This window comes from Condylura cristata, unplaced genomic scaffold, assembly GCF_000260355.1.
Source record: "Condylura cristata isolate star-nosed mole 26May11 unplaced genomic scaffold, ConCri1.0 scaffold00026, whole genome shotgun sequence".
Lineage (NCBI taxonomy): Eukaryota > Metazoa > Chordata > Mammalia > Eulipotyphla > Talpidae > Condylura > Condylura cristata.
This window is the reverse complement of record NW_004567127.1, coordinates 3,945,634-3,963,652: the sequence shown is the minus strand read 5'-3', so window position 1 is coordinate 3,963,652 and position 18,019 is coordinate 3,945,634. Positions and strand designations below refer to the sequence as shown.

The window sequence follows — 18,019 nt, the reverse complement described above, 5'->3', positions numbered from 1 at the left end:
GAGGCTCCATCCAAACCATGTTGAGGATTTAAAGACTCTTTTCCAAGTTCAGTAGACAGTCATTGAGGAGTTTTAAAAGAGGAATGATAAATTCTGGCTCATGTCTGAAAGAGTTGATAAATTCTGTGAGACGGACTTCTGACATCCCAGTTACCCTCTTCCATACATAGGTTCTTGGAGAGTTTGGCTTTAAGCTAAATGATGTAAAATGAAACCAGGTCTTTGAGGAATATCGTTTCATTCAGCATTGGTGAAGATTTTTTCCCCAACTTTATGACAATGTTAAAATGTTCGTTGAGGTACTGCTATACTGAAAAACAGCAGCAGAAAGCAGAGCTGGTCTAGGGCCTCTGTTACCTCAGAAAGGAGATGAGGGAGCCTCAGCCCTTAAGACCTGGTGTTCAGGAAGGTTCCAAACAGCAGAGCAAATCTTTCGAGCCCGGGGCGATGCGCTGGTCTCACTTTGAGAACCTGGACTCTACCGCCCTGCCACATAATTCACTTCTGGAGGAAATGCACCTGGGGTGAGGTCCAGAAAGCAAACACAGAGCCACAAGGGGTCTGGAACCCGAGATTACCTGTGACTTGTGCAGAGGCGTCTCAGAGAACAAGGGGGATGTGTCCTGGACTTCTGTAATGTGGAATTCGTGTCAAGGATTAGATTAGAATTAGATTAGAAAGATCTTGCTATAAACTTTAGAATTAGATGCCAGAAATGTGGGAAGAATACAGAGTTACAAGAAAGGATTAATTACAGGAAGGTCAGGCTGAGAGCGGCTTGAGTTGAAGAGGTGCTGTTGTGGATGTGGGGCTGTGAGCCCAGGAGCTGCCTCCTGGCAAACCGTGCAAGAAGGTGGTATCCTGTATAGAAAATGTGAAAAAGGAAAAGCCCCAATTATCTTACCACTTTAAAAAGCATTTGCATCATTTTGGTGCATTTCTGTTTTTCTATGAATCTGTTTTTCTAGTGTCTTTATTGGATTCTTTAAATTGTAAGAGTAATACATGCAAGTTGTAGAAAATAAAACCTTCCTGTCTCCCAACCCAATCTCTCAGAGGTCTATAAATGGAACCACTGAGTCTTAAAAGCTAATAGTCTGTTGTATCTAAAAATATTTTCAGAGTATAGGTGCATTTTAATGACTTATAAGTATACAAACTATTGCCATTTCTTTGATCTCCTTGGATTAATAACAACTTTTATTTAGGCTTTAGTTTAGTTCCATATGAAACTTTAAAGGAAAAAGCCTTTTAAGATCATTTAAATGGATGAAGATGAAGGCTAATCAGGACATGAAAAGGAGCTGAACATCAGTAGTCATTATGAAATACAAATTAAAAGCCAAAATGAGATACATGCCACAGTTACAAGGAAGGACTATAAGAACAATTTTTTAATAAGACAGAAAACAGCAAGTGTTGATAAGGATGTGGCGAATGAGACCCTTCATATAGTGCTGTAGGGATATGAAATAGGACAGTTATTTTGGAAAACAACTGGGCATTTTCTTCAAAAGTTAGGCATAATTCAATCCACACCCTCAGTAGTAGTTAGGTAAATCAATAGGCATCTACCTAACAAATATCCAGAGAGACGTGTATGCTAACATTTACAATATTATTCCTAATAACCCCAGTGGGAAAAAAAACCAATAGCTTTCAGCTGTTGAATGAACACAACGGAATACTATTCAGCAGTGAAAAGGAGTGAATTCTTGATACAAGCCTGGATGAACCTTAAAAGTCTAAGTGAAGGAGATAGGGCCACAGACTACAGACTGTCTGACTCCATTTACATGAAAGGTCTCCAAGGGCAAATTTAGAAAGACAGAAATGGGTCCTGGTTGCCTTGGTGCTGGATGTGTATATGGCGATAGACTGCCTAGAAATGGATGGAAGATTTTGAGGTGATTGAAATGTTCTAAAATAGGATTATGGTGATGGCTGCATGATTTTATAAATTTACCAGGATACACTGAATTGTACACAGACCTAAAGAAGGAGACAAAGGAGAGCCTTCTTTGAACCATTCTAGGACCCGTATTTTAAGATCAGTGAAATACGAAACTTAAGACTACAAAATATTGGTGCAACAAAAGAAACTGTAAAGTCTGTTGGTTTTCCAAATTATGATCAGATTTGTCCTTACTGTAAAATCATTCTGACTATGCCCATGTCAAAGGACCAGTTTAAAATGATCATATATTTGCAAGGCACATAATCAAAGGCAATGGAATTTCCATTCCAGTTAAACAAACAAAAGGAAGTGCAGGGGAGGAGAAGGACCTTCTGTCTGGTTTCTGTGTTCACGTGCTGCTACCTAGCGATCGTTTATAGAATGGCAGTTCTTGCTTTCATGCATTATTGTTTTTATCCTAGATTTGTTGGTCGTATCTGCATACCACAAATATCTGAATATTTTGCCGTGTGTAGGTTACATGTGTACATGTGTGAATGAACCGCTGTGGTACTTATGCTTCATAAAAATGGACTGGGAGATTTTTTAAAAAGATTTATTTAGTTATGCATACAGAACTGGGGTACAGGAGCAGGGAGAGGAGTCACCAGAGACAGAGCAGGGAGCAGACAAGGTAGATTGACAAAGTCCACTGGGGGAGACAGGAGAGGTCTGCCACACCATGTGGGTCACCTCCCTGGCCAGGGATCAAGCTCATGCTGAAGCGGCTGCAGCCAACTTTGCAGTGCTGCGCCTTAATCCATTGCACCACCAGGGAGGGCCCTGGAATGGGTGTGTTGGTGCCTGTTTTGTGAATTTGAGCGAGGACATGGTTAATGTATGGGCACCTATTGGTTCCAAACTCAAGGAAAGGATCTGTAAGACTGGGACCTAGCTTTGGGCCAAGCTTGGTAGCTATTCAAAACTTTGGTACCACACTTTTTTAAATGGGGATAAAAGAATACCCACTGCCAAAGTAATCATGAGAATTAAGTGTAAGAATGCTTGTAAAAAGCACTTGTCTCAGACAGAACTCAAAACAAGTGGGCAAAATCCTTTCTCTTCCATTTAAAATGATTTACTACTCCCCGCCCCTCCTCAAGCAATGAGCAAAAATCCAGAAGACTATTAACTTCAGATAAATGAATATATTTCTTACAATTTTTGGTTGATTGGAAATATAAATTTGGACAACTTAATTTTTTAAATAATGCATAAAGAGAAAGGTTGCATAGAAGCTGGAGTTTTACAAATTAGAGTTGCTGGTTATTTTAAAACTGTCGCTAACAGCAGGGATATCAAGAGTGGTGTTCCAGTTTATCTTCTCAGTATTGTATCTTAGAGCTGTCGAGCAAGTCGACCAGGTCAGCCAACACCACACTGACCAGAGAAGATATAATTCTGTCATTTCCCCTAGAATTAAAATTGGTGTTTACACCACTCTAGATTTTATTCTACAAGTTAGAGAACCAGTGTACTTAAGGATTAATGCCATTATCAATACAAATAAAGAATTTCTATTATTTACTCCTTCACCATTAATTTTCTTAGCCTGTCGAACTACCTAGATGATCAATCTTAGCTTTTCTTTTCCATGCAGACATTCTGGCTGTGCTGCTACATTTGCTGTTTTGTACAGTGTTGTGCATTATGGGTTTGTTACTGGTTGTCAGTAGCTTTCTTGAGGGTTAATTTAAGTACCATAAATTCACCTATCTAAAGTGTATAGTTCTGAGTTGTAGTAAACTTGTAGTGGTGCACAGTCATTATTACCATCTAGTTTTAAAGCAATGCTGTCAAACCCATAGCGATTGACCAGCCCCATACTGAATGGCCTTATTGCATTGTTCTATTTTGCAGAATACTGCATTATTCTGATTTTTGTCTTGTTTCAGGGATACTAGGACCAAATCTAGGCATTAATTTTAATAAATTCAGCTTTATTAAGAAAAATTAATGTATTAAATATATTTAAAAAATTAATATACATACACTAGTATGTGTACAAATTGAAGTATGTACCATTGATATTCTGGCATCCTTTAGTTCAAACTCCTATAAATATCAGGTGGGACAAACTATCCATAGCCTAAACATTTCATCTTGTACATACCAAGTTTATGATCTGTTCCTCTTTCTGTGATCTGGCTGTGAAAGATTTTCATGGTATTGGGCCAGGGCTACTGGTTTGGGTACTTGCAAAGAAAGAACTTCCTTAATGGGAAACTTAGGAGATTCTGATTTTGTCTTATTTGTTACTCAAGATTTGCTGTTCCTCTTTTGTAAGTGTAGTATTTATGGCCTACTGGATACAGCAGCTATTAAATATATCCATAAAAACCATTCAATGCAAGCATTACAATCTGGTACTAATGAAAATACTTCCACTTACTATTTTTTGCTAATTGTATCTCTGTGGTGTTTCAGAGGGGTAATTATGTACACACTAACTCTGTTTGTAAATCTTTAGCTCTACAGTTTACTGTGATCTCCACTCATGTTACCTTTAAGTGCTAAGTGTTTGATGTGCGCTAGCTGAGTTTCCTCCAAATAGGAAGTTCCTTATGGTTAGAATAGTTGTTTTGTGTTTGTGTGTAATAAATGTTCTCAAGCAGTGGGCACAAAAAAAGCTACTAAGTAATTTTTAAATAAACATTTCAGATTTGTCTCCTTTCCTCCAGATCGCCACGCCACTGACATTTACCACAAAGCTCCAATTTCCTAACCATTATAGATGTTCTGCCCTAATGCCCCAATAAGCGTGGGTACACAGGCCATCGCATCTCTCGGACATCTGCTCCTCAACAGCTAGCTGTGATAGGAAGTCATTTCTATTTCATTTCTACTTCTTCCCGGTTATTAACTAGTAGATTTGCTGATGATTTCGTGAAAGTCTGACTATACAAAACAAAGCCCTCCTTCCCTATTTATCTCTTTCCCCCACGTGGTATCCACTTCATAGCTCAGGATGCGAGAGCCCAGGGAAACTTCTGTGCAAAGGGGGTGGCCGAGAGATGCCCTGGGCGCCTGTCCATAGGTCACCCGCTCACTGGCGACCTTGGGTGGGTGACTCAAACGCCAGCTGTAAGTGTGCAGCGGTCCGCAGCCTCTGCCATCGGGAGTTCCCTCCGTGCCCGGAGTCTCGCTGGCGTTCCTGCTCCTGCTGACCTCCAACGCGGGGGTGGACTGGGCGCGCGCCCGAGCTCAGAGCCCCAGCCCACGTGTCCAGAACCCGAGCCCAAACCTGGAGCCCGGAGCCCGGGCCCGAGCGCAGCGCCGGAGCGCGGAGCCCAGATGCGGAGCGGAGCGCAGCACCCTGGAGCCTGGAACCCGGGGGTGCAGCGGGGCGCCCGGAGGGGAGAAGACCGAGAGTCCAAGGGCGGCCCAGGCACAGCCCCCTTCCTTAGCGTGTCTCGCGCGATTCCCCCGGTTCTGCACCGCGGCACCTCCGCCTCCCCGGCCCCTAGCCCGGAGCAGCAAGCCCAAACTGCCCCCGATCCGGAAGCCCCGCCACTCAAAAGTCCTCCTCCCCGGAAGTCGGGCTGGTCCCCACGCCCCCTCGCCTTCTATTTGATTTCGGCGCGCGGCAATCTGAGGGTGGCTCTGATTGGCCGGAAGCGGGTGAGCTCCCTGTGCAATTGGCTGAGAGGACTAGCAAGGGAGTGAATTGCGGGAGGCGGGGTTACGCCTGCAGAAGGTGGATGGTGATTGGGTTCTGCGAGAGGAGGGCGGAGTCAAATGCGGAAGCAGTAGGCGGGGCGGGGCTTAGTGGAGGGGGCCAAGAGGAGCGTGATGGAAGGCGTTCGGTGTCCACAGCACGGTGAGGGCTGCTGCCGGGGGTCCCGGGGGTGCGTTCCTCTAGCGGGGCGTGATCTTGTCCACCTTTTCTCCTCAGGGACCTTGTGCTTCCTGAAGACGGGCGTCCGCAATGGTCCGAATAAAGGAAAAAGCTTCTATATCTGCCGGGCGGACTCTTGCGACTTCGTGAGGACCACCGAGTAGGTTTTTCGCGGGGCGCGGGCCTCGCGGGGAGCAGTGCCGGGGACTGGGGTGGGGGTGGGGGGCTCGGGGGCTGGGGACGCCCTGCCCACGGGGCCAGGGCTCTCCACGTGGCTGGTCACAGCTTGGGGTGTTGGGGACACTCCGGGCTCCCCTTGGCTGTGTGAGCCCAGGCGGCCACTTCCTTCTGCGCCGCTGATTCCTTCGCCTGAAAATGGAGGAGCAGTTACTTCTGGCACCACCGCTGGTCCTTCCCAGCGGTGAGTGTGTAGACCCCAGTCCGTCATGACCACACTCCCTTCTGCTGACAGGTGTGTCAGCCCTCGAGGGTGACTCTGCACTCCAGGAATTGGGGGCTTGGAGACCCCGTGAAGAGTAACTCGCACTCGTGTCTGGGCTGACAGCTTTTACATTGTTGGGGGTCATCTGCTGATCGAGGATCAGGCCCTCTTAAAAATCGGGTTTTAAATGTGAGATTGTGAACCCAAAGAAACAAATTCCTTTAGGGAGCTGCGCTGCAAGTAATGATACAATTTAACTTGCTGATTTCACAGCACTGACAGTCGAGGTCCAGAAATAATCATCTTTAGAGTGAGATAAGTTAACACCAATGCCCATAAAGTGGCGTCCACAGTCTCTTAAGTGAATTTTATAAACTATCACATCACTGAACACTTTCCCTGGGCTCTACTGAACTTGGTACAGAAAAGTTCTTTTCTTCCATGTTAATGTTAGATAGACACATACTGGATTAATACTAGAAAATAATGTCTTTTTTCCAAGAAAGACATTAGCTTTTCATGTTTCCTTTTGATGATTGCATTATGCTTTGACTAGGTGAAAGTTTTTTTAGATTTAGAAAATAAAATTTTAAAACAAATACTTCTTTAGCCTGCTGAGTTTGTCTGTTTGTTTGTTTGTTTTTTTAAGGAAATTAGTGGGATCCAGTTTAATTAGATGCAAAATGACTTGGAGTAAGCAGTGTGTGTTTGTTTTTTTTAAGGAAATTAATGGGATCCAGTTTAATTAGATGCAAAATGACTTTAAGTAAGCAGTGTCAACCTTAAGATGGAAGGGACCAATTAAACCCAAGCTATCAACATTTCATGCCAGGATTTGCTGTTTATTTCTTGGCCATGGACAGCCGTTGAGAAGTTCTCAGCTACTAACGAAGACCCAGTCTAAATGAATTTGCAGCAAGGGTGGGCTGAGGAGAGCCATCGAGAGCAGCTCTGCCTCCCGCTCTCCCAGCTCAAGCTTTTAGTGAAGATATGAATGACGAACAAAAATAGTGCACAGTTGTGTTTCTGCTTATACCAATTAATAACACGTTTTTCTAGCTAGTAGGGAGCATGTGAACAAGCTAAGCGCATCCTCAGAGAACAGGAGTTCTGGGGAGAAGTTCTGTTTGTAGAACTGCTAACCTCCTGGAGTTCCGTGTGCTCTCAGAAAACTCCAACTCCCTTTAGGGCGGCCGCTGCCAACTATTTCTGATTTCTTTGCTGAGCTTCTTGGGCTCAGTATTTGGCTCAAATTTCATTGAACATGAAAGCACTTTCAGATGTATAGGAATTAAGCATTAATGGCAGCGTAAGACTTGGTTTTACATTAAGGAAACATGTCCTTTTATAGAGTACAAGGGTACGGCTATGCAAATGATGCAGTAATATTTTGACTTGATAAACTCGATAAACTTATATAGACTATGCTTGATAACATATAAGCAAAAAAGCAAAATAATAGGTAAAAAAGAAAGAAAAAAGTGCCTTAGTTTCTAGTGGAACCTTCCCTCAGTCCTATTCATCCTGAATGTTACATGTAAATACCTTAATAATGAGAAGTGAGAAGGGTTAAAAACCTACCGGCCATAAAGTAGCTATGTAAATAATACTGACAGCCAACAGGTTATTGAAGGAAAATGGACAATCGAGGAACCTGGGGAAAATTCCCAGGCAGCCTTAGACGGTCTTCCCTGGGGCTGTGACAATTTACTGCTCATGTAGCACAGGATAGTTTTAAACTTTGAGTCCTTGGGAAAAAAATACATGGATTGTCTTGTTTGATTTGGGAGTGGGGAAGATGGGGCTGGACTCTCCCGGGAACACACATCGGCATAACAGTTTGGGATTTACACAGCCGGTGGAGGTGATGTCGGACTAACTCACAGTTAAAACCTGCAGTTTGGATTTTACAAGATTTCGGCTTCTGCCTCCTCAAACATGTTCATTTTTTTCCCTCTAGCATTCCTGTTTCTCACTGTTTACTGCACGAGGACTCTGTGGTGGAGCTCCAGGGTGTGCTCGCTCTGCAGGGCGAGAAGGAACATCGGTAAGCCTCCCGAAGGGACAGTCAGCGTGCTGTTGGTTTGGGCCCAGAAAGGTTTCACGCAGGAATATTTTCCTAGATTTGTGTGTTCCTTAAAGCCATAATTAAAGTCAAGCAGTGTTTCTGTTGAGGATCTTCTGGCCTACACTGTCTGCCAGTCTGTCACTCCTTAACTGGCGAGCAACGAGATTGTCTCGGAAGCTGGACCTCCAGTTCATGTCAGGGTAAACCACACCTTCGTCCCTGTCAAGTCCTCAGGGAGCCAGTCACGTCAGGCCACAACGGTGATTCATGTCTACTAACGTGTCAATTTTTCATTCCCTTTATGGAACAAGGTGATGTGTAAAGGCGCCTGACATGTTAAGTACTCCATAAATGTCGGCTTCCCTTCCTTTATGGGGACTCAGGAAGGGCAGGGAGGTGTTACAGATGGATGAGTAGATCCCACTTGGGATCAGAAAGGGGTTGTGTTTAATCACAGGTAGTAATCCAGGCAGGTTAATAGTGCCCTGCGTAAGGATGCAAAGGTTTGCCAGGGGATTGTAGGTGTTGGGCCTGGCACTAGTTCAGAATGTATTGAAGTAGAATATGACTTGGGAGGAGAAGACTGGCCAGCAAAGCAGGTGCCAGGGTGACGGCCTTTGTATGATATCTGTGCAAGTCAAAATTGAGTGATTTGGGATAGCGTTTCTCTATGTGGGAAATCAAATCCGATCTGCAAAGTTTCAAATACCTGAATACTACCAGTACTGTTTTTTTTTTTTTTTTAAGATAGAAAAATGTATTGGGAGGAAACATTACATAAAATTTTACAATTAGGCCCTCCCTGGTGGCGCAGCGGGTTAAAAGCACAGCACTGAGAATCTGAAGCCACTTCAGCATGAGTTCGATTCCCGCCTGCCTCCTGCCCCGGAGGAGACCACATGGTGAGCCAGACCTCTCCTGACCCGCCCGCTGCTTCCCTCAGCAGTGTACTTCGTCGATCTGCCTGTTCTGCTCCCCACTCTGTCTCTGGTGAAGCCTCTCACCGCCCCTGAGCCTCTGGCCTGTACCCCAGTTCTGTATGCACAAATAAATCTTTAAAAAAAAAAAAATTTACAATTAAAAAAAGTGACAGGCCTAGCCATGGAACGGACAGAGATGTCAGTGTCTGAGAAGACATTCACTAGGAAGCCAGGGCCTTTGACGCTGCTTCTGGAAAACTGATCTCCCGCTCACTGCCCTCACTGTATTATCTTGTCCCTCTTTTAAAATTCTCATTATTAAATATTACAGCGTAGAATTATATGCTTCATACAATAGTTTTATTTTTGCAATTTTATTTTTTACTGATGTGTACCTGGCATAGAACATTAGCCAATTTATAACTCAATATTTGTATGTGCAAAGTGACCCTAGTAAATCTAGTTAACATCTGTCACTATACATTGTTAGAAATTTTTTTTCTTGTGATAAGGACTTTATACATTGTGACGTTAAGTATCACTGCTATTATTGTTTTAGGTAATGCACTAATAATTTACCTATTCATTAGTACCAATAAATTATTTCTAAATCACCGTTAGTATTTATAATAATATTCAGTAATAAGTGTGAGCGCTGTTACTGTTACTAACTTGTGGTCTGTGCTCACATCCTCATTACTCAGTTACAGGGGGAAGTTTACAGTTTTTGACACCCTTCTCTCATTTTACCAGCTCCCGCTCTCCCGCATACTGCCTGTGGCAATCATCATCTGTTCTATGAGCTTGATTTTTAAAAAAATATTCATTTATTTATGCATACAGAACTGGGGTACAGGCCCGAGGTTGGGGGGGGGGTTTAAAATGATTCACCAGAGACAGTGGGAAGCAGAACTGGCCAACTGACGAAGTCCACTGCTGAGGGGAGCAGCGGCGGGTCAGGAGACGTCTGCTGCGCCCTGTGGGTCAGTTCTCTGGTAGGGAATGGAACTCCTGCAGTGGCTGTGGAGTGCTGTTTTAATCAATTGCGCCACCAGGGAGGGCTTGATTTTTTTTTTATTCCCTATGTAAGTGTGATCATAAGATACTCGTATTTCTCTGATTTATTTCGTGTGGCATAATGCCTTCAGAGTCCACCCATATTATATCAAATGGCTAGATTTCTTTTTTATAGTTGCAAAATAATTGCAATGTATGTGTGCAGTATACAGCCTTTTTTATACATTACCCCCTTGGTGGACATTTAGGTTATTTGCATATCTTGGCTATTATGGAAAATGTAAATAATGTTTCAGTGAACGCGTGCACATAGCTTTTCAAGTTAGTGTTTTCATTTTCTTCAGATAAATACCTGAATTTGTTGGGGGTTCGGTTGTTTTTTTTTTTTTTTTTAACAATTTATTTTCATTTATCTATACATACAAGAGCTGGGATGTAGGCCAGAGAGGTGGGGCACAGGGAGTGAAGAGATACACCAGAGTGGGGAGCAGAACAGACAGATCTACTGAAACCCACTGCTGAGGGGAGCAGCAGGGAGACAGGAGAGGGCTGCTGCGCCCTGTGGGTCACCTCCCTGGTCGGGAGTCAAACTCAGGCCACAGTGGCTGGAGATAGCTGTGTAGTGCTGGAACTTTAACTAACCCCTGTGCCACCAGGGAGGCCCGGTGTCTCCCATTTTAGATAAAAGTCTTACTGAAGCTTTCCAAATGTTTTAGTACAAATAAGATACAATTTTTCAACATGCAACCAAATGAAAAACAAAGCCCAGGGTCCTGATAAGTGGTCGAGGCAAGAATGAAATAGAAATAGTCCTGGGTGACACCTTCAGAGGCTGCAGGGCTGTTAGTTCCCCTCTACTGGAGAATGACCTCTGGGAGCACAGTCTAACCAAAATTGAGTTTTATTTTCGAGTCTTGAATTCCTTTACATCCTAAATTACCAACGAGTAACTTGTTGGGTTAGAGTAACTGGCGTGGGGCTGGAGCAGCAGGGTAATGGAGAGGAGGTAGAAACCAAGATGGTACCTTGAGCTCCATTTTCAAGTTCAAGATTGGAGCTGCATTTGCGTGCAGTTCTCTACCTTCAACACCAGGTGGCACCACTCGCCTGCGTTCGACTGGCCCCAGCCAGCGCCTCGGTGCTGGTGATGAGGCTGATGCTCCCCGCAGGGAAGAAGCTTTCTGGGACTGAGGATTCAGCTCGCCTTCCCTTGTACGTGTCAGCCATGGACAGGGAGCTTCTGCCTTCATGTTCTCTCCTTTCTCTTTCTCTTTTTCAGCTTTGGTTCTCAAGTTAATGGGGCCAAACTACACTGAAATTTTTTGATCTATAAATGGGTTAAACAAGTGTTAGTTCTTTAAAGAACTGATTGTAGTGGCTCAGCATAGTAGTAGAGTATCTCATTTTGAATCATACTGGAATCTTCCCAATTCTAGCAAATGCCTCGTGTGGTTGGGTGTTGGGTCAGCTTGGCGGGTGGGTTCACTGGGACCCGCCAGCCCTTCTCCCAGTTTGCCTCTTGTTTTAAGCATTTAGCTTATGGTACTTTTAGCATGTGGAAGCTTGAAAGCTTTCCTTTGTAGTCAAACCACTAAGTCCTGTGTCTCTCAGCTGCGGGATTTGTGGCCCTGCGTAGAAAAGCCTTCTTTAGTTTAGGATTCTCAAAACCTTAACCTCTTACTTATTTTTTTCTTCAACACTTAGAATTTTCCGTTTACATATTTGTTCCATCTTGCTTGAACTTTAGTGTAAAAGAATGAGGTAGAAATCCAGCGTTAGAAAGGAAAAGGATCTGTGCGGGGGTAGAAAGAAGTGAATGCTGCACCATCAGCTTCTGGTAAGCAAGGAAGGACTCGTGTTCAGGTGAAGAAGTGAGAGGAGAAGAGTTCAGCCGCCCCCCTGAACCTTTCACCTGTGTCCTGGGAAGTAATTACTGTCGTCTAGGAATTAGGTTCTTCCCAGTGGAATCGCTGTTTGCTTTCTCTGTGAGAATGTGTTTCCACTGTTTCGCTTGTTGATTTACAATTTGATAAATATAACAAATACTTTGCCCTAAAAGCAAATATTGGGCCGTCGGTCAAGTCATGACCTAGTTTTTCCATGTTTCCTGTGCACAGAGCCATCGTGACTCCCCACCTCCCTACCTAATAGGTATAAAAAGTTCTTCCAGTAAAGCTTTCAAGTGCTTGATACATGGTAAGCAATTGCTTTGAATTGCTATGAATTGGAAGTCTCAAAAATTTTATTACACGTGTACAACATAATATCCTGTTGTCATGAGAAAAATTAGAAACTTTTTTTTTTGGTAACTGTGAGCTTGATTGGGAAAACTGGGAGTGCCTTACTCTCTCTGACTCTCGACTTTTATGAAATTTCCACCTGGGCTTGTTCACCCTTGCTTCCATGTCAGGGCCAAGAGACAGCACCCAAGGATGGAGACCTGTCTGGAATCCACTCTGAATTGGGGCGCACACTCCTGAGGTTCATGCTGTGTGTCACAGGATTTACTTTGAAGGCTGGAAAGAACAGCAATTAAGCTGAAAGAAAATAGGAAAGAGGAACTAAGGTAGGCAGAAGAGAACTAATAGTTAAGACCCAGAAGCCAATTTGACCAAGAAAAAAGGAGAAGGCGCTAATGCATGCTGAGAAGCAGGAATTGCCATAGAGAGGAATCCAAACACAGGTGAGGTGGTTTATGCACGAGGCTGTGCCTTGGCTTCTAATAGGAAAGCTTTGGAAACAACTAAACTTTCTTATCGAGAGGTTTCATTAAACAAACAATAGGTGATACCTACAGTAGGCAACTGCAGCTCATGTAAGCTACAGCCCTGAATTGAGCATGTGTGTATATGTCCTTTACACAGACATGGCATCTTTTAATTTTTTGAGATAATGCTGGTGTACGTTGTTTGTATTTTGCACGTATGGGATCCTTCTTTCTCCTTCTGACTTATTTTGTTTAGCACGATCCCTTCCAGCTCCATACATGTTCCCACAAATGGCATGAGACTATCTTTTTCACGGCTGTGTGATATTCCACGGGCTATATAGACCCTATCTTCTTTATCTACTCATCTGATTTGGGGGCACTTAGGTTGTTTCCACAGCCTGGCTATTGGAGACAGTGCTGCAGTGAACATGGGAGTGCAAATTTCCTTTAAATTAGTGTTTTTGTGTTCTTTGGGTAGACACCTATGAGTGGAATTGCTGGATCATATGTAGATCGATTTATAGTATTTGGAGAAAATTCCAGTATGTATATACTCATATAGAAAATCTCCAAGATTCAGTGTTAAGTGAAGAAAGCAGTGGTGTGTATACGAGCCTTCCCATATGGATGGGAGAGGGGAAGATGAAGAATGTATGTTCATATTAATCTGAATGTGCATTAAATTTCTGTAAAATAAATACAAAACAGGTAAATAAAAGACAGGAATGGTTACTTGTTGGAAGGAATGTGGACTCGGCAGGTGGGGTATGGAGATGGGAAACTTTCCACTGTCATCTTAGACTTTGTGATTGTACATTTTGCCTGCTGTTACAGAAAGGCTGCACTGTGAAAGCTCTTATTGAAGTGATTAAAATTTTTGAAAGAGTCATTTTAGGTGAGGGGAAATGGGCTCTGTGTCACTCGGCAGTCTGATGATTCTGTGCGAAGGGTGAGGCACAGGTGTGAGTTAAGGGAGCGGCGTGTGTGTTATCACCTTCGAGCTGCTGCAAATGCAGCGGAGACGGGCAGGTGCAGGTGTGATGTAAACAGACGCAAGTACAGGCGCAGCGGAGGACACGGAGGAGAACGTGGGGGGTCTTGCCTGGGAGGTAGGACTTTAGGAACCCCTAAGGACTCCGACAGCTGGCGATGGGGGGCTGTGGGCAGGTGGGCGCAAGAGGACTTTTTTTTTTTTTAAGATTGATTTATTTATGCATACAGAGCTGGGGTACAGGCCAGAGGTGCAGGGGTGGCGGAAGATCGACCAGACATAGAGTGGGGGGCAGGACAGATCGGCATGAGAGACAGGAGAGGTCCGCCGCGCCATGTGGTCACCTCCGGGGCCAGGGGTCGAACTCTCACTGAAGCCGCTGCCGCTAGCTTGCAGTGCTGGCTTTTACCCACCGCGCCACCAGGGAGGACCGCAAGAGGACTCCTTTTGGATGCAGGGAGGTGCCTACGCCAAGACTGGTGTTTTGGAGAGCGCACGGCTTGTTTGTGGAGTGGGAAGGTGGCGACTCTGGGGTGGGGCCGGGTTTGCCTGTGAGGGATTCTCCAGTGGGAGATTGCAAACGCAGGCAGAAGGAAGGAGACAGAGTCTGCAGCGCGCGCGCTTCAGCATCTCCCTCCGCGGATAGCTGGGCCTGTTTCGCGGTGCTCGGCCACTTGGCGCCACAGCCGCCGCCATTTTTTGAAACGGAGCCCAGATAACATTACTTCTGTCAGTGCTCCTGTATGTAGCTCTAAAAGTTACGGCTTTTTTTTTTTTTTTAATAACCAGTTGGAGTATAAATTTCCAGTCGCTTCTGAGATGTCATAGCTTGCTTTCAAGTAGTTTGTGTTGAAGTCAAGCCAAAGAAGGCCCACGAAGTCTAGTGAATTGACAGTGACTTTCAAGTCTCTGAGGTGTCCCCTGCATCTTTTTTTCTCCTTTATAATATTTGCTGAAGGGATGAGTGTTTGTCATGCTGCACTGCCCACCGTCAGGCGTTTGCTTCCATTCGCCCCCATGGTCTAGTTCTGGGCGTTTCCCATGGTCACTGCATCTGGGGCGTGGCCACATCCAGGTTAGGTTTTCTCTTGTTTTGGTTTTACTTTTTAAGGCTGTGGCGCGTCTCCCCTTCAGGGACACAGGCCCCGTTAGCTCTCTTTCTGACTTCAGCAGCCTTGGAGATCAGTGTCTCCAGTCACCCTGTCAAGTCCAAGGAATAAATCTGTGCGTTTCACTACAGCGACGCCTCTGTTTTTAACACCTCACCTACCACTATACTGTGTAGTAAGGACTTTAAAATGCCTGCTTAAGAATAATAGGTTTCAAGTGGCCTTTCACGAGCGGAATCCAACAGGTAATATACTTTCTATCATTAAAAACAAATGGGTCTCTTGATTCAGTGGATGTCACAGCTTCGGTTTTGTGTTTTGTGCTTCATAGATTGTTCTTCCGATGCAGCAGAAGTAAGGCAGAGGGCAGGCGGTGGTGTGGAAATATCCCGTGGCAGGTAGGAATTATTTGTCTGCTTTCAAATCTGCGTGTAAAACTGCTGAATCTGTGGCGCCGCGGAAAACACCATCAAGTCCCGTGTCAGCCGGCCGGTCCTCATCAGACTGCCTGCCAGACGGTTCTCTTCATTAAGCAGGGTCAGCCTTGTTGGGATGCCAAATCCTAACCACCGTGAGTTATAGGCAAGGCTAAGGTCATTTAGTTATTAACTTCACCTCAGTATTTTCTGAGGTTTAAAATGTAGCTAGTGTTCTCCTATTTAGGGACAAATTTAGATTGACACGGCCAGCTTCAGCATCTTTGTTAATGTATTTTTTTACACCAGTCTTCATTTTGTACGAGCTCTGCTTGTTTGAGCGGCATCGCCGCGGGGACACCCCCGCCAGTTCACCCACCCGCCGTGGAGGCAGTCCCCTGCGCTCTTCCCGCCCCCCCGCCCCCCGCAGAATGCCTCTGCTTTATAGTTGCCTGTTGATTTTGATTTTTACTTTATTATAATTACTTTTTTCCCCCCTCATCCCTCATTTGGATCCTCTGTATTCCTCCTAAAAGTGAAACCATCTGGAATTTTTCTTTTTCTTTCTGGCTTATTTCTCTGCGCACGATCCCATCCAGCTCCACCCATGTTGCTGCAAGTGGCATGAGCTTTTTTTTTTTTTATTGCGACTTCAGCACTTTAGCATCTTTTTATAGACCAATACCATGTGATTTTTGTATTAGCTGAGTGTAAATCAGAAGCTGCAAGAATCCCAGAATGGGGGGAGACCTGTGTGTGAAAAGCTGGAGCTGGAAAAGTAACGAGCCTTGTTTTGGCGCCTGCCACTGAATTTAACAATCCCGGGCTCCTCCCGTGACACCTTCCCGAAGCCCAGGTCGCAGCAAGCCTGGAGCTGGGTGTAGGTTTGGGGAGAAGCTCAACTGGGAGAATGGTTTGGCATGCCAAGGGTACATTGTGGCGTTGCTTTTGTAAAAGCAATTTGACTTGGTGACGCTGTTCCTTGAAGCCCAGCAAAGCCATGACTACAGACAGAGAAGGAACCGAGTTTTGAGAAACCAATTTTTTCTGCGTTTGGTGCATCGTCTGTTCTAGACGCCCACAGACCCCAGGCGCGTGCGGGGCCATTGCAGTGCTTCTATGTTTCCATCGCCTCTGATCAAAGGCTTTCACAGGTGAAGCTTGTATTCGTTCTTTATACTCTCTTCTTTGTCTTTTTAGGATCCTGATTTCAAAGAACATTCTGTAACCAGCAAGTCTCGGCATTCGTCAGAGCTGCTTCAGTACCCTGCCGGCCAGCAGAGAAACCCCTTCAAGGTCCTTGATAAGAATCGAGAGCCTCTAGCCTGGAAACAGTTCCTCAAAGGTGAAGAAAGGGACAAGATGGCTGCCAAGAAGCAGCCAGAAAAGGCAGATCGACCTTTGGATCAAAAGAAGACACAGAAGCCCGACTCTAGCTCCCGGGTGAAGCAAGACGTCTGCCCTGGGCTGGTGGGAAAGCAAAAGCAGTCTGCGCTTGGAGAGAAGCAGCAGGGGCCGCCGGCAGTGTCTCTGGGGGAAGCAAGGGAGGCCGGAGGCCACGTTCTGGAGGTTTCTCCCACATGGACGAAGCTGGAGAAGCCGTCCGCATCTCCTCGGGAGGAGCCAGGCGGCGAGCGCCATTATGTCCAGAAAGAAGCAGAACCGCGGAGAGAAAAGGAAACCAGGCCTCTGTCTGAACTGATTAGTAGTCAGAACCCAACAGGCCGGCCCCAGAAAGGGGGCCCTGGCGGCCAGGGGCACCCCCAGAGCCCGGAGGCTAGTGAAACAGAGGCGCAAGAGGGGCCCGGGGCGCAGACCGTGCGGCAGCAGCCGCTCCTCCACGGCCGAGCCCGGCCACACACAGAGCCCCGCACTCTGCCTGCTCTGAGAGCACCGGCGGCCACCGCGGGCCCCGCCCTGGGCAGGCGGCCCGAGGCCGACACCAGCAGCAGTGGCAGCGAGGAAGACGGTGTGACCTTCGTGCCCGCGAAGCCTGCAGCCCCCCTGCCCTCTGGCTCCACCCCAGGCTCTCAGGACAGCGCTCAGCTCTCTGCTCAAAACGCTCAAAGAAAACCGTCTCCGGCCTCAGGGGCGCCCCGGAAGGTAGAGCCTTCAGGCCCAGCGGCCCAGCGTGTGCACCTCACTACGCAGCTGAGACAGAAGAAGGTGGGGCTGGCGGGCGCTTGGGGAGCAAGGTGGGGCGCGGCTCGCTCGGGGCAGAGACGGGCGGCCTCCTGCTAGCCGTCGGTGTGCGTGGGGAGGCGTCACAGAGGGCTGTTCAGTTTCCGCCTTTTCCTGTGTTTATGCCTTCAGGATTGATAAGTCAGCTGGGTTTCAGAAACCAAAGTCCTGGTTTGCACACACCCGCTAGAAGAACATGCTTTGAGCGGCCTAACACGAGCGGACACCCACCTCGCAGGATCTCTTTTGCAGAGCATACTGGCTTCGGTGAACATCCAGGCGCTTCCAGACAAGGGTCAGAAGTTGCACGAGCAAATCCGGGACCTGGAGGAGAGACTCGACGCCCTGACCCTGTGCCCGGAGCCAGGTA

At 45.9% G+C, this 18,019-nt stretch overlaps 1 protein-coding gene across 1 annotated transcript in view; it reads left to right on the top strand.

Moving 5' to 3' along the window:
- Nucleotides 1-5,740: 5,740 nt before the first annotated feature.
- TTF2 (transcription termination factor, RNA polymerase II) overlaps nt 5,741-18,019 on the top strand; it is a 33,550-nt gene continuing 21,271 nt past the window's right edge. The window contains exons 1-6 of the mRNA XM_012730015.1: nt 5,741-5,777; nt 5,853-5,955; nt 8,198-8,284; nt 15,384-15,450; nt 16,669-17,634; nt 17,902-18,016. Of these exons, the coding sequence (XP_012585469.1) occupies nt 5,750-5,777; nt 5,853-5,955; nt 8,198-8,284; nt 15,384-15,450; nt 16,669-17,634; nt 17,902-18,016 (1,366 nt within the window). The 5' untranslated portion in view covers nt 5,741-5,749. The remainder of the gene's footprint in view (nt 5,778-5,852; nt 5,956-8,197; nt 8,285-15,383; nt 15,451-16,668; nt 17,635-17,901; nt 18,017-18,019) is intronic.